Below are 21,216 nucleotides of genomic sequence, written 5' to 3'. Positions count from 1 at the left end.
TTGTCATTAGGATTCTTACATAATGTGTTGCCAATTTATCCTTATTAGTACTGAATGGGATAATAATTATGTATAAAACCATTTCATTCATTTGATTTTGGGGTAGAGTGGTTGCAATTGTTTTTGTAATTCAACACCTATCATAGTGAAATTTTGCTTGTGCTTGGGTCCTCTGGAATTTCAAATACAAAAAGTGTACTTACTAAAAAAAATTATACAAAATGTAAAAATTGTAAGAAATATGCAATTAATAATAACTGTGTTGAACAAAATAAAGGGTAATAAAGAGGAAAAATCATTACCTTGGCATGTGAATTGGGTTTGCTTGGCCAGGTTTTGGTATCAGGGTGGGGGCTTACAGAGTTGGCTTCTCTGAGAAGTTGCCAGAAGCTTCCCCCATGTCTGACAGAGCCAATGCCAGCTGCCTCCAGGACAGACCCCCTGCTGGCCAAGGCCAAAGCCATCAGCAAATGGCAGTAATCCTTCTGTGATCATATTTAAGGAGGAAAAAACTGATTGCACAGAGGTAATTTTGGCCAGGGAAAAATGGGGTAAGAGCGAGAGGAGCAGCTCTGCAGACTCCAAGGTCAGTGCAGAAGGAGGGGTAGGAAGCACTCCGGAGCTGGGATTCCCCTGCAGCCCCTGGTGGAGCCCATGGTGAGGCAGCTGTGCCCCTGCAGCCCATGGAGGTCCATGGTGGGTCATGGTTCCTAGGGACTGTCATATTTTTTTTTGGCTTCAGATGCTTATAAATAGTTCAACTTTACATTTTCTCCAGTATTTTTTCAATAATTCAAGTTAGACCTGACAGTTCTACGTTTCACTTCTGCTCTTTTCTCAGAGCTGTAACTTGGCCTAACCACAAGCTACAGCTCTGAAATTGCTCTGAATCCTTTCTAAATACCACAGTTGAAGCTGTAGCTTCAAACAAACAGATTTTACAGTCATTTGAACACTTTAGTTTCTTCTTTGACTGATAAAATCATGAAGATTATTCGGGGAGTTATAGCAAACCGCCTGAAAAATAGCACAGTATTGGTCATGGCTTCATGAGGGGAAAGTCCTGCTTATCAAACATGATTTCCTTTTTGGATAAGGTAACCCACTGTTGATCAAGTGAAGCCAATTGATGTAATATTTCTGGATTGCTACAGAGCTTTTGATACTGATTCTCACAGAATCCTTCTGGGCAAAATGTCCAGCACATGGCTGGATAAACACATCATGTGGTGGGTGAACCACTGGCTCAAGGGTCAGATGCAAAAGGTTAAAGTGAATCAGGTGACATCAGACTGGTGACCTGCCACTGGTGGGGTTCCACAGGGCTCCATCCTCAGCCCTGTGCTCTTCAACGTCTTCATAAATTACTCGGACACAGGACTTAAAGGAATACTAAGTTTACCAATAATACTAAACTGGGAGGAACTGCTGACTCCCTCAAAGGCAGAGAGTCCCTGCAGAGAGACAGAAAAATTGGGGTGCTGGGCAAGCACCAACCACATGAAATTCAGCCAGGGAAAGTGGTGGATTCTGCATCTGGTTCAGAGCAACCCTGTGTGAATGTGCAGACTGGGGAATGAGACACTGAAGAAAGCTGAGGAAAGCATCACTTTGGAAAGGGTTTTGGTTGACAGAGAGTTGAGCCAGGAGTTCCCTGGCAGCCAGGAGGGTCAAGTCTATCCTGGGGGGCGCATCAGGCACCGCATCACCAGCTGGGCAAGGGAGGGGATTGTCCTGCTCTGCTTTGCACTGGGGCAGCCTCACCTCAGGTTCCATGTGCAGTATTGGGTGACAAAATAGAAGATATTAAAGAGTGTCCAAAGGAGGGCAACAAAGATGGTGAAGGGTCTTGAAGGGCAGTCATCAAAGAAGTGGCTGAAGTCACTTGACCTGTTTGGACTATTGGTTTTTAAAGGTTCTTCATCTATTTTTTAATACAGTGCAAATCAGTAGAACAGAAGTTCTGACCAAACTTCTTTCAAAAAGAGTAAATCTGACTTTTCAGTAACTTTCTCTCTCTTCATTATCCCCCATCTAGAATTTCTTTCTCCCAGTGAGGGCTAGTGAGTGCACCATGTCTCTTTTAGCTCCTTGACTGCAATGACCATTTCTTCTGCTCCTGGACAAGCTGGACCTTAAGCCATACACTTAAATGAAATGTAGAACTGTTGCTCTACAGTGTTTTTCTTTAAAAAAAAAGCCCTTTAGCCTATGCAAAGGGCCACAATGGCTAGATACATTTTCCAATACTGTAAGAATGTTTTTGTCAGTTCCACTAAAAGATAGATTAGAACTAAAGAAAGAGGATTAAGGAAAAACAGAGACATACTCTACATATCTTACAGTAATACACCAGAATACTTACAGCAATTACAACAGAAGTTTGATTACTGTACCCAGCAGGCAGCTGCAGAATCTCTCTTATTTACACTAAGAAAACACAGAATAAGTTTTTATTCTGACTGTGCTTGCTGGCTTGAAATGTATCAGGCTACCTGATAATTTTGTGGTATGATGCATTAAAACATCACCTAATGATGCTTTACACCTGCAGAATAAAATAACAGCAAGAGCAGGGAAAAACACCAAAACTTTATGAAAAAATATCTGTTATCCATTTTCATTTTCCCATGAGGACTGCGAGGTTGTCAATGTCTGCTGCTTCTTTTGTGATCATGTCAAGATCTGCTGAGAAGGTGATATGTATCCTATAACATAATTTGATTGTTATTAGGAATGGGTAATTTATTACCCTTTCCTATTTAACATCTTCCTGTAATTAACATGCAAATCCTGTGGTATTTACAATTCCCTTATGGATAATGAAAAATGAGAGTAAGAAATTGCTTAATTGAAATAGTTTATGCCAGTTAGAATTGGGGTAAAAGCATTGCTGCTAGCAGATCAGAAGGGAAATAAAACCCCAAGAAACAAAAGCAATGACAAAAATATAAGCAACAATAGTAATAATTAATATAAATTATCTAACTTCTGAATTAAACAGATTTTCAGCTTAACATCTCTGAAAAAAATAGATCAGTGAAGTAAAAAGCACCCAAAAAAAAACCAGCACAAGCAGTGGGCAATGTTGCTGTTCTTCCTCAGTTATATCTCAGATGTCTTGCATGCTTTCAGATTTTGTGTGCCGAGAATAAGGAGATAAGAGGATGAGCTGACCCCCCATTGTGTAATACTATAGTGGATTAAATAAAGAGCTCTTTAGTTCAATATTCTTATTTTAGAGATGAATTAATTTGTTACAGAAAGTAAGTCCAATGACTTTTTATTAAAAAGAGAATGGTTTCAAGTGCCTCATAAAGTCAGGTATGTATTTCCTCAGGACTGTAAAAGATTTTAAAGTAGAATTTAGGAAGACAAATATGAAAATAAAAAAAAAACATACATTGGCTTCCTGTTCATGCCATTCATGGAATTAAAATTGGCAGGCAGTAGCAAGCAAAATGTTTTGGTTGAACTGCTACTTAGGATTTGCTGATAAGCAATCTGTTGGACAGAGGCAAATTGCATAGAGATTCCCTGTCATCTATCATATATTTTCTAGTCTGTCTTTTGTAAATTTTAAAGATAATATGAAATCCAAATATGATCCTTCATTTATCATCTGGTTAGAACACCATATGGAAATAGAAAACTGGGGGGGTAAAAAAGGGATTGATTTTAGTAACAGGTAAATAAAGGAAAAAATAAAAGGTGATTAAACCACATAAAGTAACAGCAGTGGACTTTGCTGAAGGTCTGGTAAGGCAGTTCTCTTGCTTGTTGAGAAGTCTTTACAATATTTTTACTCCTTATTTATGCAAGTAGAGACATAGATTATGAAAACTGAACAAATACTAATTATTTTTCAGTACATTGTGGGAACACAAGATTATTTGGAAAGTGAGTTGTCAAAGAAGGAAGTTTTTAGAGAAGGGTAGAAAAGCATGAAGACAGAACAAAAACACAGATAAAGAATTAAATGAGTGGAAATTTAAAAGAGAAAGAATAAATCATATCCAAAATAAAGATTGTTAATATTTCTTTAGAAATGTAGAGTAAAGGCAGTAGAATAAAGGGTGTTTCAGTTTTGGCTGTAAAAATACACTTCTGAAATTTCTTTTTTTTAAAATCTGAGATGGCCAAACAACATAGCAGATCCTAATTTGAAAACCTTTGGATCCTTTATAAGAAATTTGAATGTATTTAGACATGTGGTGGACAAATAACCTATTAATTATCTACTTTGCAGAAAGAGAAGTTTTGGAATAAACAGGACTTAACCATATAAATCAGACATAGAAAAATTATCTTTAGTAGGCGTACCATACTACCATCAGGAAAAGACAATAGTATGATTATTACATTAAGTTCTCCACAAAATTTGAGATTTTAAGCCTATTGACCTAAATTCTAGCAGTTTTCTGGGACATGGTGTCTAAAAACAAATATTGTTTGAATTTCTAGTGTCAGAAATGGAAAAAGGTAGAGAAGAGCCAGAAATTACATAATTGTAAATCTTATTAATTTCTTATTAAAAGTGAAGTGAATGGACTCATTCTATAACCAAGAGGCACTTAACCATGGGAACATATTCCAATAATGTATCAAAGAATGAAAAAAGAAAAATATAGAGATACCAAATATGAGAAGCAGAATATTAAAAAATAGTGACAATTGGCAAATTAAATCCTTTATAAAAGAATGTAACTTTGTTGGATTGTGAAATACAGCTATGATGGTTTTAACAAGTCTTTAAAATAGCTGGTTAGTATCATAATCATTCCTTTCCATCCTGTTACTGCCATTAAAGTACTTTTAGAAATGAATAGACTCAAGCTAAAGGCTGTCATAGAGATATTTCCTGACCTGGGGGATTTGTAATGGGTTATTACAGTGTTCCTCAAGACATCACTCTTTTGTGTCTGCTTTTGGTAGCAGTAACTCAATGTCTTATTAGACAATTTGAAATAAATAGTGTTGTTTTTATTAGAAAAATGTCAAATTTTTAAGTCATCTGCTAGGGTTGGAGGATTGCATTGACATTATAAATGAGCTATTAATCAATTTTCCTCCCTGTATTTTTAGCTTCATAAATGACAGCACATTTTTTTAAAAAAATGAGAGGAAGTTGACAATTTTTTCTTGTTCTATTGCAGGACAATTTCTTTTACCACTGGCATGAGACACTATACAGAAAAATTGGAAAACAGGTAGAAAATTGGAATCATAAAAAAAGAAACTTTCTTTATGAAGCTATTACACCTAATAAGGTATCTTTTTACAATATATCAAGAAATTTCCATGTGGTCCCTTTACCATCATTGCTTTCTATTTCTTCATCACAGGCTGCCTTAACAGCAAAGTCTTATAGGAGACTTTTTAATGAGCTTTTCAAAGTTTGTTGCCCTTCTCATTTGTCCTTTCCTCCTTCCTATTTTTGTAGGAAACTTTTGGATTCCGTCTTTTCCTTCTCCTACACTTAGGTGCAAGTATATATACATAGTGTGTGTTGATGTATAATGATTGTTTTTCAGTGTGAATTTTTTTGTGTGTGAATTTTCTTCTTCCTTCTTCATTTAATTATTTTCATTTTAAAACTGTAATTAAAAGGTATATCTACTTCAAGATTTTTTAAAAATCATTGTATCTTGTTTTATATCTTCTTAATTTACCAGTCTTTTATATATTCCAGTCTTTCAGTGCAAAAACTCAATAAATGCTTATATCGAAAGGAATATTATAATGAAATCTCACTGAAGTAGAAATTGCAGAGCTTTATTTTCTCTTAATACCTTTATGTCCAATTTCTAACAGATAATAAACATTAGGTTTAAAATTTTAAATCTTACTGTGCTTCTGGGAACATTTTGAACAAATAGAAGGCACAGATGCCAGTGTACTACAGAATGCACAGCCAGTATTACATCATAGTGCACACTTTGAATACACAATATCCAAGCCATTACACGTCCACTAGTGGAATGAGATATTAAGCCCTTTTCCAGCAGTATTTTTATTTATATAAATCTCAAAGAATTTTGTCTGCATGAAACATATATATGAAGGTTAGCATTACAATTTCAAACATGCATGGCAAGTTAATCCAAAAGTATGAGAATTGCAAGTGAGGAAACTTAAGACTTTTCTGCACTGTTCTCTTGCTTTTCTGGTGAAAATCATGAGAGTAGAAAAAGGTATGTATATCTTGAAATTTGATTTACATAGAGAATTGGAAAGGAAAATGTGAGAAAACTGGTGAGTCATGATAAGGACAAATTAGTGGGTTACAAAAAAAAGAAAAATACACCAAGTAATGCAAAGGCACTCTTCACCTCCTTCCAATGGCTATATGACCATCTGTCTCTAGAAACTACTTTGGAAAACTCTTTCCAGGATTTTATGACTGACTATATTATTGCAAATGGAACAGAATATCTCCTTGTTCCTTTGGGGTCAGCTGTCCCAGATCTGTACACTCCAATGTGTTTTTCCACTCCAGCCTACTCAGAGATGGCCATGATGCTGTGTAAGCACTGCTCAGCAACAGCCAAGACATTCCCGAGTTAGCAACATGGCTTTGGTCACAAATCTAAAACACAGCACTGTAACTTCTATGAAGAAGATTATTTCTATGTCAACCAGACCTTGCGCATAGATCCAATCAATTCTCAGTTTGGGGGAAATACCCATTAAACATTTATTTTCTTGTGTATTTCCAGTCTTTCTCTTCTGATAATGAGAAGATCATGAGCTTTTTTCCAGAGTGAAAAAGCAAAGAATGGCCTTCGTTGATTTTTTTTTCCCTGCTTCCTTGTGTTGAAAATACTGTAGAATACTTTTGAATTCTTTTTCTTTATAAAATGGAACTCCCACCTTGCACTAATTTTAGAATTGCTGCCTTTTTCAGCTAGGTAATTTATGAATAAATTTTTACACGTAATGTATAAAAAACACTTGAAGCTTAACAAATATTGTATAGGGCTACATGAAAAAATGAAGTAAACAATCCAACTTTCAGTGGCAAAAAAAGGACTAGATATGTTTGGGAATGTCTTTATTAGAAAACTATCTTACTACATTTAGAGTCTTAAAACCACAAAAGAATTACTGGGGTATTAAATAAATTTAACATTTCACAACTATCAGAGAAAAAACTAGTGTATGGATGAGCTATAAATGTAAGGAAAAACTCTTGGGAAGGACCCCTAACAATGTTCCCTGTCACTCACTGTTTCCAGATACTGCTTTTGTGAGAGGCAATAAAAATGGCAGGTCCTGGAGACCCATCGACATAACCTCTGCTTTTTCAACATCTCTGACTTTAGGTGGCCTTAGCCTTCATCCTGGGTTAAGATCCAACACAAATGTCATGGATGAATGCCTACAGAAGTCTCAGTATTAAGACTTTGCAAAAGAGACAACATAACACAAATTTATTGACCTTTGTTCCCCTAGAATATTGACTCCACTAACTACTGCCACAAGCAATTCTGTACTATTTGCTATATGAATACTCAAAGTGCCTTCTGTCTCAGTCTGCTGAATAACATTTCTACAAGTGATTAGATGGACTTGCTTAGAAAGAATTCTATCCCAGTACAAGTTAGGATATTAAGTGGAAAAATAACATGATTTACAAATTGCATAAGTGAATCGTGACTTGGAGCAAGAAATAGAGAATTGAAATTTTGAGCTACGCATCAGGCAGTCTTTTTGGCAAGCAGATCAACAGCTTCATGTGAAAAATGCTGCACTTTCTGATCAAGCAACTTTGAAATCAAAGCAAAAAATATCATTACAAATTCTATGTTAAGGATCATTGTGCAGCAGCAATGTGAAGAATTGAATGATTTTTTAAACTTTTTTCATCTGTAATCTTGATGATTCACTTTATTTTTTGAGTCACAGCATGCAATAGTTTTTCTAAGGTCTCTTCCTGGAATAAAAACTTTAATGTATAAGCATCTACTTCATAACAAGGGTTGCCAGAAAGGTTTGAAAGAAAGTACAGTCTTATTTCATGGTACACTAAACTTTAATAACAGCAACACCTTCTGAAAAGGAAGAATTTGATTTACAATTTATCTGTGTGCATGTTTACTCTTAATCAGAAGTACTGCTTCTTTGATTCAGTGTATTAAGTTGAACACAAATTGATTTTAGGTTGAATCCATCAACTGATAGGATTTTCTGCTTCAAAATCAGTCTCCTTTAGTAATCATGCTAATCATCCAGTAATCCCATTAAAAAAAAAATGTATTCAGTTAAGTATAGTAGGGATAATACATCACTGAGTCACAAATAGGGATGGGAAAGAAAGTGTGTAGTAGCTGTAATGTTTCTTAAAAGAGAAAAATTGTGCATCCAGCCTACAACTGTCTGAGAGCAGAAAAAGGGAGACAATTTAGGGAGAGATTATTAGTTTACAAACTTCTAGCTGTCTGTTCCTTTTGAAACCTCCCAACATTCCAGTGTCTTAAAAGTCAAAGGATTCTTTAGTATTGACTTACAAAAGTCAATTATTTACAAGTTCACAACCAAGATATTTTGGTTGTGAACTTGTCTAATCCTTTACTAAAACTTCCAAATAAATTCTCTAGTTATATCCAATTCTGTGGTAACAAGTAGAGAAATGCAATGTCTACTGTTAAAAGGTTTTTTTATGTTTCTAAGATTCCCTCATGATTGTCTTCTACAAACTTAAAAGCTCTTCATTTTTCCATAAGGAAAAAATAAATTATATAAAAATTTTAGAAAGAGGTTCCTCACTTCTTTCTCAAACTGTGCTTCTCTACTTGATAATTTCAATGCATCATTTCCAGATGACAGACTACTGTTGTCATAAAATATAGACCTTGTTTCTAACTTTTTTCCCCCCTTTTCTAAATTCAATATACATAGGTAACCATTTTGTAGTGGAATATAAAATTAATATTCACAGTGAGTTATTTTGGTGCCTCGGGGTTAATGCTGGTCTGGCATCTCCCAGTTGCCAATGAATATCTTAATGTTGAAGTGAGATCTGGGACAATAGACCAGATTTTTGATCGACCTTTTGATACCTCCTTTTATGACTACAAAAGCAACACGAATCTTTCACAAAGCAGAAACCTGTACATTCTCCTGGAACTGTGTGAAGTTTCTCCCATGAGTAGGGATGCTTCACTGTTACTCCCCAGGGATTGAGTGATAAAATCTGTGCACATTATTGTCATTTCAGTGAGTCACGTTCAACTCCTAATCAATACTATTTCTTTCTCTCTTTAATGTTGGTCTCTTGATATAGTGCTCTGTTTTGTGTTATGCTGTAATCTACTAGTAGTTTTTAGTAATCCTGATTAAGCTCTTTCATCTGTTGTCTCTGTAGACCCTCAGCTCCCGGACTCTGGCTATGCAAACACAGAATGGTTGAAGTCTTTTATGAGGACTAGGGTTTGTGAATGTGAGGCTGCTCCCTTCTCTCTACAGAGGGCCTCAACCACTTGGGCTCCCTGGTGGAAGAGCCTATAACAGACTCTCAATGAAATGTCACTTGTCCCTGTCCTTTCTTCAGTCCTGACTCATAAACTCTTAGTTGATTCCTCATCCATCACCAGGCAAAGCTCCATGCATTCCAGATGGACATTGGCATGGAGTACAAACACTCATAGAGTGCTTCCTCATCTACCTTGCCTGCCCTTCCTAAACTGCCTTTATCCTTCCATTGCAACACTTCAGTCATAGGAGTCATTCTATTGTGTCCCTGTGATGCTAGTAATATCACAGCCATGCAGCCATGCACCCATCTCCAGCTCCTCCTGTATATTCTCCATGCTGCATGAATTTGTAGGGAGCCATTTAAATTGAGTTCCTGATAAAGCAAATTTATTAGCTGAATTTTTTTGTGCTGTCCTTCAGGTGCTATATTGCCTTTCTACAGTCCTAAATACTGTCTAAACCATTGCTTTTCATCCTACATTTTGCAGATGGGTAAATTCTTCACAAAGACTGTACCTAACAAGTGTTAAAAATAGTAATAGAAAATGTTTATAGGCTGAGATTTCATATGTGAACTTCTTCCAGCATTTCATTATTCATTTCATGTATATGATCTCACTTTTAAAGTATAATGGGAAGATGTTTTCATACTTATTGTTGTGCTTGTGATTTCACAGAACCAGCTACGCTGACAAAATGAGATGTGACATTTGGTTTATCCACAGTGGAAGGAATGATGAAATATAGTCACAGTCTTTGCAACTGAAAAAGTAAAGCTAACTTATTACAGCACCATATAAGAATTCAGACTTAAAAAATTAGCCAAAAATAATAATAATAATAATAATAATAATAATAATAATAATAATAATAATAATAATAATAATAATAATAATAATAATAATAAACTTTTAATTTTCTGCATCTTGAAAGTATTGTGAGACTCATGCCTTAAAAGATAGTATGAGTATGTATATGTATGCACACTTAATACACAGATATAAATACTTCTGTATATAATAATATACAAAAATTTTTGTACCTATATTCAAAATATATTCATGCTCTTATACTATTACTAAGTGGCAGTGCTGGCTGTGAGTTCCTGTATTCTACACATCAATAACTTTCAAGGTATTTGTACATAAGACTTGGCATAGCCTGCATACATTTTAAAAACCTATATAGCTCTTATAGGGACATAACAATTTTAAACCACTCTTTTTGCCTATCCACTTGAAGTAAATATTTCAGTCTAAATACAAGCTTGATCATTTTATCCTTACATTGTTAACTTGACGTTGTAGAATAAGGTTTAATGCAATGTAACTGACTTAGGAGTATTTAAAAATTGCAAGTGAAAGAGTGATTTTGCTTCATGTTTTGCTCACTACTTTCCAACTGGCTGACAACCAGTCAGTCCACAAAAAAGAGAGTAGGGGATAAAAAAAGTTAGTCATGTTATGCAAGTGTTGCATATTAAATTAGCTGGTTATAATATAAGAGACTACATTTCAATGTGTAAATTCTTACCCAGAGCAACAATCCACACTGAAAGGCCACACTGTAACATATAGGTTCATATCTCAGATATGTTTATTTGTTGGACTCTATGATCTCAGAGGGGTTTTCCAACCTAACTGATTCTGTGACTAAAATTATGTATGTCACATAAAGACAGAAAAGTTGATTTACTCCTTTTGACAAATTCAGATATTGCTGGCGTCTCTCATCACTGCAAGAAACTGAACTGGGTTTGCACAGCAATATTTCAGTGAGGGCAGGTACAAGGGTGGCTTCTCTGAGGAGCTGCCAGAAACTTCCCCCTGGTCTGATGGAATCAGTGCCAGCCAGCTCCCAGATGATCCACTGCTGGCCAAGGCTGAGCCCATCAGTGACAGTGGTAACACATCTGGGATAACAGTAAAGATGAGAGGGGAAAAAAATGAACTGGGCAACTCCAGACAGAAAAAAAAGTGTGAGGATAGCAAGAGAAACAGCTCTGAAGACACCAAAATCAGTACAAGAGAGGGTGGAGGTCCTGCAGGCACCAGAGCAAGATTCCCCTGCAGCCTGTGGTTTGGCAGCTGTCCCCCTGCAGCCCATGGAGGTCCATGGTGGATCAGAGATCTACCTGCAGCTCACAGGTGACCTTATGACAAAACATCTGGATGTCCAAAGCAAGCTGTGACCCTTCTTGAGGTAAGCCTGAGCTAGAACAAGCTTCTGGCAGTACCTGTGGCCCCGTGGAGAGAGAAGCCCATACTGGAGCAGGTTTCCTGGCAGGAGCTGTGACCCTGGGGGGGACCCACGCTGGAACAGGCAGTTCCTGAAAGACTGCACTCAGTGGAAGGGAACCATGCTGGAGCAGTTTGTAAAGAACTGCAGGCCATGGAAAGTAACTCATATGAGAGAAGTTCTTGGAGGACTCTCTCCCTTGGGAGGCAGCCCACACTGGAGCAGGGGAAGAGCATGAGGAGTCCTCCCCCTGAGGAAGAAGGAGCAACAGAAATGATGTGTGATTAACTGATTGCACCCAGCTCCCAGCCAGGGTCAACCCACCTCAGCAACGCTTATGACAACTACTGTGTAGCTTGTCCACATTTTCTTTCAGAAATTTTAAAAATAACTTTTGCTAGTAGAAAAGATAGAAACAAAATCGTGCTAGTGGCAGAGTTGGTTGATTTTTAAGGCTCACTATTCATAAGTTTGGAAGGCAGGACTTCTAGAATACAAGTTATATTCTGTGAACAAGTTCTGCTGACACCACCTGCATAACAATTGTAGCCTATGCTTAAAGAATACCAGTTCATCCTTCTCTCTTTTCAAGCATAATAAATTACTACTTAGTTGTGTGCTTATGAAAAAACTCTGTTTCTTTTTTGAATGCCACAGAACATTTCTCAACTAAATGTGACTCCTTACCTGGCAAACAGCTACAGTGAAATTCACCAATCAAATCATGGCAATGGCCTCCATTTTTACAGGGCTTGGAGGAACATTCATCAATATCCGTGGAACAGTTTTTGTCTGACAGAAAAGAAAATTAAACATTAAAACTATAAATCATGCTGGGAAAGTAGAAAGCTGCTTCACAGTGCAAGTGACAACTGCATAGTTTAACTTTTCCAGGTTGGAAATACTATTTTATTTCTGCTTGACAGTTTTAAAACTAGAGATATTCATAGATATAGTTGGTAGCTAAGAAATTAAATATTTTAAAGGAATAAATATGAACAGCATTTGCAAAAATTTCCTTTGTATATTCCATCATCACAACTCAATATCATAATTACTAGAGTTATATGCTACTTTGAAAAAATTGTTTTAGAGATTTATTAACCTTAGTAACAATAGCAAGAAAAAATATTTCTCAAGGTTGCATTCATATTTCCAGACAAACGAAGCCATTTCTCAGATCCAAAGAGAAACCCACAAGTTCACTCAGGTGTTTCTTCATTTTTCTGTTTTTAAAAAGATTTTATTGAGCTGTAATTCAGATTAATTCAAATCTGAAACAATATAAATGTAGGTGAATATACAGAAGATACATAGAGGGGAAAATTTAGAAGACAGTGGAATGGTGGCTTATGAAAACAGGTAACTCATTGGACATACCAAATAAAGTAATAAAGTCCAGTCTCTTTTTTCTCAGTTGTGCACTGCATTAATTAAGGGCAATCCCTATCTAGGCTATTATAAATAATACTGGGACTTTTCTGAAAAAAAATTGATCAAAAATAGAAGGGACAAATATTTGGACTAGGAGCTCACATGGATACCAGGAATTAAGCCAATGACAGAGAAGGAAAACTTTAACTATCACTGATGTGAACAAGCAGAACTTTTGTGGGTGTTCTGTGTAGAAATTATGGAAGATTCCTTGCATCACTCAAACCAGATATACCACATAGGTAATGAATCCCAGGAACCTCAGTCAAAGGAGCTGAGTTAAAGAATCATGTGGGGTTTCTGGGGTCCCTCTTGGACAAACAAAGCTTGGACAATTATAGATTCATTACAACAATAAATGCATGGATGGCAGAGGGAGTTTTGTCTTCCTTAACCGTATGATGTACTTTCAGCTAACATGTAAAAATAGAATGTATGCAAAAATCAAATTAAATGGGAAGGAGAAAAAGTGAGGAGAAGACAGAGGAAGGAAAAAAACCCCAACATTAAGAAAAAGGTTTAAGGGGATGGTAGCAGAAGTTCATAGACTAGGATAATTATAGAAACTAGGTAAGACTTTGACATTTTATGGAAAATACTGCACAGTCACATATAATATGCTGTATTTAATGATTAAATACAGATCAAAAATCCAGTAGAATCTGTTTAAAGGAACCTTAAATTTTTTACAGCTTGTGGGTTTTTCTGTTGCTGTTTTGTTTTGTTGTTGTTTTTAAATAGCTAAAAGAACTAGCAGAATCCTTAACACAGGGCTTGGACCCATAGAGTATTTCATTGCAAACCCATATTTTTTGAAAGGAATCATCATTGTAAAATTCAAAGTTATATGAATGTACTATTAGTAATTTTTCATGCCATAGTGAAAAAGGTAACTGCAAGTTACTTGATTCAAAGTTAAAGGGAAAAATACTCTCTGACTATAAGGAAAGAGATGCGAAAAACTTGGCTGAGACCAGTCAATAATCTATGGAAAAGGAGAGGAGGGTGACCAACATAATGAAAATGAATTCAGAAGAACTTCAAAGAATGTAGAGAAGTTCTGATTTGAAACCTGCTAAAGAGAAAACATTTTGCCTTAAAAAGGTAATTAAGAGACCTATTGCTTACAAGGACAAACTTTCTTTTTGCAGGAGAAAGACACTGGATATTAGGAGACCAAGACAGCACTTCCTGGTTTTCAAAGCATGAAAAAAATCCCAACTTATATAAAAGCAGGTCCAGTTGCTAAGGATAAACTAAAATGTACAACATCAATATGCAGGCATGAAATTGGACTAACAAAAGCACATAGCCATTATAGGATGGTCAGGGTAACAAGAAATTGTGTTGCATGTACTTCATATCAAAGATGAAGGAGAGTTGCAGTTTCCCATCCAGGGAAGAAGGATGGGTACTGATAATGATAATCACACAAAATTGTTCAATGCTTCTTCTGCCTCAATCATCAGTAAAAGGACCAGCTGTAAAGCAGGTCATTATCATATTTAATACTTATGATTAAAGGGCAAAATTTCAGTGTTGAATACCGAAGAAAAGCTATAGAATTGTCAGATGAGTTAAATAGTCAGATAGGCTGGTCTGATGAACTATACCCTTGGGTATTAGTGACAAAAACTCAATAGTTTTCTTTGGGAATATGTGAAAAATAGGCAAAGTACCTGAAGACCCACTAAAGTCAGCCTTCAGGAAAATAATAAAAGGCAAAGACATTAAAAATGTATTTTTGAAATTCCTGTTCCTGGAAGAAATATAGGGAAAAGTTTTAAAGTGTTTACTTGCAAGAACTTATAAATAAAAAACAATTCTTTAAAAAATGGGCCTTATATAAGCAAATTTATTCCCTTCTACAATAAATTTACACATTTTGTGGATAACAAAACCCAGTAGCAAATGTCATGCTCCTTTTGTTCACTAATGCTATTTTTTGTGAAATCCCAGTAACTGGTCTACATAGAAACTATAAGAGCATATTATCTGATGAGTAAAATTTTATGGAAAGCCATATTCTTACATTAGCTATCAGTGGTTTTGCTACCAGACTGGATGAATGAATTGCAGAGGTTTTGAAAGAAATCTACTCCCCATTCAATTCCACTAATTTTTTTTCAACAACCTAGATGGTGGTTAGCAAAGAAAGCCCACTGATGGCAACAAAAAAAGGTACACTGAAGAACAGGATTAGAAGTCTTCATGAATTTCAACTCACCGAATACAGAGACTGATATAACAAACGTAATCCAATCAGAAGCTATGATACAGAAAATCAAAAGTAGGAAAAAACACCATAATTTTGTTTTAAAATAAATAGTTTGCTGGCATACATAAAAAAGAACATATCCAGTTAGAAGCTTTACTGGATTAAAGCTGCTTTTGGAGTGCTTTGCATTGTGCAGTGAGGTGCATTTAAGAAAATTTCGAGCCAAATAAGAGTCCGTATGAGCATGTTAGGAATGAAAAAGAGCTCAAAAGCATGACCTTGTAGGATGAACAAAATAAATGGGCCTATAAAGCCTAAAAAAGGAAAATTTGAATAGAAATGTGATGGCAATCATAAAATAAGAAGGTACTCTCAAAAAATTCATCAGTTTGCTGTGTTCATAGTAGACAGGGTGAGAAGCAATGCATTTAAATTGCAGTGAAATATTAGACAATAAGAAAATCCTTGTAGTGGTTAGTAAAACATCACACTGGGAAGATTCCACCAAGAAAATAAGGAATTATTGAATCTTTTTAACAGGATACATAGGTGAGAAAGCAACATAATATAAGTTTTTTGCTGGGATAAGAATGAAACAGATTATAGTTAGTATTTTGTTCTAGTGTTGTGACTATATAATTCACAGAGTATAAATTCTGTTTATTACACTGAAGGATGTCCAAAGACTTATGTTTGTGTAAGGAGTTGGATTATCTGGAAACTTGCTTTGCCTTATGGTAAAGGTCTTTAGCTACTTGGTGTGTGATAACTGTGCTCTGATTTTGGAACCTAGGGCTTCTGTCCAAATCTCTGTATCTACTCTATTTCTCCATCAAAACACATTTCTACATTAGTGGTGTTAAAGAGAGGTGAGCTCAGACTTGCAGCAGACAAGAGAAGTAGGATAAAAGTGCTAACACTAGCAGGAAGAGAAAAACACATTCTTCCTGCACAACATAAATGCCCATGGTTGAAATTACAGAGTGAAAGATACTAAGGCCTACCCTTCCAAAGAAAGCAGTACAGCTTTTGGCACATTCAGTCTGAGTTCGCCCCTCAAATCTTTCTCATGAAAAAGCCATAATGAGGCAAATGAGGCAAATGAGGCAAATGAGGCAAATGAGGCATTTTATACTTCTGTGAGTCTCCTTTTCTGTAGCCAAATGTGAAAGTTCTTACTCTATTATTTCAAGACTGACTTTTAAACAGATACCTCATTTCCACTCTCACTTCCTTTCCTACATCTCCTCTCTACAGGAGACCAAGCCTATGCACCTGTCACCAACGTGTTTTTATGAAAAATCCTTTCCTCAGGATTTTTTCCCTCCTGAGAAGCTGAGAGGCCTCAAGAACAAAATGCAAACAATTCTTATCTGCTGCTGTGGAATGCACCAGGTGGATCTGTGATTGGTCTCATGTTGTTGTTTCTAATTAATGGCCAATCACAGTCCACGTGTCCAGGCTGTCTCGGTCAGAAATAAACCTTTGTTATTCATTCCTTTTCTAGTCTTAGCTAAGCCTTCTGATGAAATCCTTTCTTCTATTCTTTTAGTATAGTTTTTATATATTGTATATCATAAAATAATAAATCAAGCCTTCTGAAACATGGAGTCAACTTTCTCATCTCTTCCCTCATCCTAAGACCCCTGCGAACATCGTCACATGCACCAAATGATATCTTGTGATAATTTTGTTTAGCTAAACAATACATTTTTCAATGTACTGCAGGTCACTTGTAGTTTTTAGATACAAGCACAGAAAAAACCATGCAGATTATAGCTACTAAGCTGTTGCTGAGCTGTATGTGGGGAAAAAAACAAAAGCAATTTGAAAAGGACTGCTGAAGACCTCAGCATATGAGCAGTATTGCAGTGCTGTGAGAAAAAAATCTCAGACGTATTTAAATAAAACAAAAAGGGAACATTGATGTGTAAAGTACCTCTGTATAAAACATTGATTAGAATGTTCCATATTTAAAAATAAGTGGGAAGGATGCAAGAAAACTACACAATTTATTCAACGACTGAAGAAAGCATGCTGTTGGCAATAGCTTAAAGAGCTCCATCTGTTTCATTTAGAAGAAACAAAACCAAAAAGTGACTTGATTACAGTGTGCAAGTATCTTTACAAAGAGAAAATACTTGAGTAGCAAGAGCTTTTTCATTTTGTGTAGAAAAGGTAATGAGATGCAGTAGATCAAAGTTGAAGACAAAAATTGAAATAAAATATTTAATATAAACTTCTAAATATGATGGTGATTACTACTAGAAAAAATTCCAGTGAAATTCTGGCTTCTTTTCATGCATTCAAATCAGGATTGAATGCTTTAGGATTCATTGTGTGCTTTAATCAAAACTAGAGTAATTAGGTTCAGTACAAGGTGGTTAATGGCCAACATTAACTTCCTTCTGGTACACAGACTTAATACAGAACACACAACCAGCAATCTATGGATTGTTAGAAGACTTGCAAAATATATACACTCATCCTGTAGCCCTCTCTGCGTCTTCCCTGGGAAAACATCACAACAACTTAGAGAGACAGGCATATTTCTGTAATAGTAATAGCCCACCCTAAGGCACCCGGGCTCTGTAGCATCACTGTCATCATGTGAAAAGTGTATGTCCTGTAATTGGAGATTTTGGAAGTTACTAGGAAAACTAGGCTCAAGGTGTTACTGTATTGTTACCAGAGGAAATAGCCAATAATATTTCATTTCTTGCCTGGCTACCAATGTGCTAAGGGGAAAAAAAAACCAAAATTATGATAGTTGTTTAAACAGCTCTAAAAAAATCCTCATTCTGCATTTAAGGCATTTCTCCTCCTGCCTCAAGGCTTCTCAGTAATCTCTGGTCACCACTTCAGTGAAGAGAGTCAAGCTGTGGTGTAATGTTCTGGCTATTACCACTGCAGCCCTGGGGCCCAGTACACATGGCACTGGTATTGCTAGCCACTGGTCAGGTATCAAGCTCGAACAAGGCCTCAGGACTTGTCTAGTGGCCAGGTTGATGTTAGATCCATAGAATCATGGCATGGTTTGTTTTCAAAATGACCTTACAGATCACCTAGTACCAACCCCCTGTCATGAGCAGGGACACTTTCCATGAGACCAAGTTGCATAATGCCCTATCCAAACTGGTCCTGAACAGTGCTAAATATGGGGTATCCACAGAAAATAAAGAAAAAAAAATCATGACAAAAGAAGAAAGCCAAAGAGTAAAGAACAAAATGGAGAGAAAACCAGATGGCACCAAATAAGACTCCTATTTAGTATGGTCAAACTAAAACTTGACATTGTCATACTGTTTCTAGTATGGGTCTAGCAAAACAAAGGATGGCAAAAAACAATTGTTTCACTGTCTAAAATGACAACCCAGTGTATACACTGGTAAATATAATTTAGTATCAAAAACTCCAGTATTATGCTAGTTGGTATTGCAGAGGCAGTGTTGAACAACAGAGCTTTTCCAACATCAATGATTTGGGGGATTTTTTTTAGTGGAGGAACTATATACTAGGAAAAAACTAAGCACACCCTAAATATAACCATTTTCTAAAATGCCACTTCTGTTTCTCAAATTCATTAACAAAATGTCTGTAAGGGATGAAAATGTGCACTGGGGAAGTTGCTTGGAGGTTGATTTTTTTATGTCAGGGTTTATTCACTCATTGCTCAGGTCATTACAGAAAATTAATTCCTTACAGGATTCTTGAAGCTGTTGTAACAAAAATTTTGATTGAAATTGTGTCTTGATTGCTATATGTTATTTTTCAGGTGCACTCAGATGTAAAAAGTAAAAGTGATCCTCACGCTGCTGGCATATTACTGTTCATCGTATGATGTCATCAATGACATTAACAGAGGAAAAATGTAGAGTTAAGGAAAAATTAGGTTGATTTTCCACAGTAACTCAGAAAGACCAAAAATTTCAGCCACATGTTCCAGTGTCTTCTCTCTATGAGCTTTTCTAGACATGATTGTTTTTCCTTTTTTTATTTTTTGATAAGAACCTCCTAGCAATCGACAACAGTTTTAAAACTGATGATCAAGCCTATTCATATAAAATTATTATTTTCCAATTTATCTGAAAGTAACTAAGTACATAGTCATGCCCAGAAAGATATTAATGGATGTTCTACATACATTATGCAATGCACAACGGTTGGACTCACTACTAAAAAAACCTATCATTATACCTGAAATAATGGGGATAAACTGGAGTACAAAAATAATCTCATAACTCCTCCAGAAGAGCAAAGATAAAGAAAATTCCATACAAGCTAATTAAAGTTTTGATTGAAGAATTAACTTATCTTTTGTCAGGTGGTTCCAACTATTATTATTCACCCTCTAATTTAAACCAATCATGCTTAGCATTCATTTGCAGATGGAATACTATTGGAGAAATGTGCCATTTGATTTCTCGCATAAAAAAACCAAGCAACTTTGCTTATATTTAGAATGAATGTAAAATTAATTTGCTTTTCTTTCATGCAATTCATTAACTTCTATATATTATTTTATCAAAAGTTTTATATAATATAATTTGCAGCATGATGAAACTTAAACAGATTTTTCTGCACTTTACTGATTTTTTTCCCAAATGTCCTAACCTGAATTTCTTTCCAAGCAAAGCAGGTACACTTACACATGACATGGCAATAAATATTCTCTAATGACTCAGAAGTACATAGTGAATACATTTCCATGAATGCATAAATGTTGTTTGTTTTCCAGCATGTTAAGTTTGCACACCCCACTGTGGGAAGCCTGCCCTCAGCAGCCTGTCTTTTACAGTGTTTGTGCCAACCAGCAGCCCATCTGTGCTGCTCCAGCTGAGCTGGGGAAAGGAAGTCAGCCCTTCACTCCTCCATGGCCTGCTGAGTCAGAGCTCTGCTGGCCAGGAGCCTGGGGAACCATCCCTCTCTTTAGCTGATAGCTTCTGGGTTTTGTTTTGGTTTGAAAACATCAATGCTTTGACTAGTACTCAGACAAAGGCATGTTGTTTAAGTGAACTTGGTCATCAGGGAACATCACAGAAAAGACCTGGCTTTTGAGCTGCTTCTGTGATGGCCATAAGGGCTGATGGACGTGGAACAATTATCTGATGCACGAGATGCAAGCAAGACTGAATTTCTGTGGCTGACTCTAAGGATAAGTGAGCATCCATAGATCTCAGAATCAAATTAGGTTGGAATAGACCTCCAAGATCATCGAGTCCAGCCTTTGACCAATCGATAACATCATGTCAACTTAAACCATAGCACTAAGCATGCCCAGTCATTTCTTGAACATCTCCATTGTTCTTGACTCCACCACTTCCCTGTCCGTTCATTCCAATGCTTGACAGCCCTTTCCATTAAGAAATCCTTCCCAATGTCCAACCTGAACCTCCCCTGATGCAGCTGTGTCCTCTTCTCTGTTACCATCTGTCTGGGAGAACAGGCCAACCCCCACCCTGCAAGACCTTGCTCATCTTTGTATAATTTTGGTTTTCAAATGTTCAGTGTTGCAGTCAGTAGGCTGGCTAATTTTTTTTCTTGTGGGAGATGTCCTGTCTCACAAAGAAAAGCCAATATGAAGTGAGATCAATAGCACATTCATGATGGAAAGTCTCTCACATAGGAGATGCAGGAGAAAATTGAATTTTTTTTCATATTAGCCTATTATGCAGTCATGTGAACTTCTATGACTTCAATATAGGCCTCAAGGTATTCAATAAAATCTACTTATAACTCACTTGTAACTTTTTTAGTGTTGACAGATCCTGAATCCTGCTTGTCTTGGAATGAACAAGGATGTTACTGTCAAACTGTTTGCATCAGTATGCTGCATATATATCCTGAAT

The 21,216-nt window shown here is 36.2% G+C and overlaps 1 protein-coding gene across 1 annotated transcript in view; it reads right to left on the bottom strand.

Moving 5' to 3' along the window:
• Positions 1–21,216, bottom strand: part of EYS (eyes shut homolog) — a 700,331-nt gene that overhangs the window by 501,774 nt on the left and 177,341 nt on the right. The window contains exon 14 of the mRNA XM_050973021.1: positions 12,403–12,507. Within this exon, the coding sequence (XP_050828978.1) occupies positions 12,403–12,507 (105 nt within the window). The remainder of the gene's footprint in view (positions 1–12,402; positions 12,508–21,216) is intronic.

This window comes from Serinus canaria, chromosome 3 (assembly GCF_022539315.1).
Source record: "Serinus canaria isolate serCan28SL12 chromosome 3, serCan2020, whole genome shotgun sequence".
NCBI lineage: Eukaryota > Metazoa > Chordata > Aves > Passeriformes > Fringillidae > Serinus > Serinus canaria.
The sequence above is the reverse complement of the archived record's forward strand: the minus strand, read 5'-3'. Positions and strand labels throughout refer to the sequence as shown.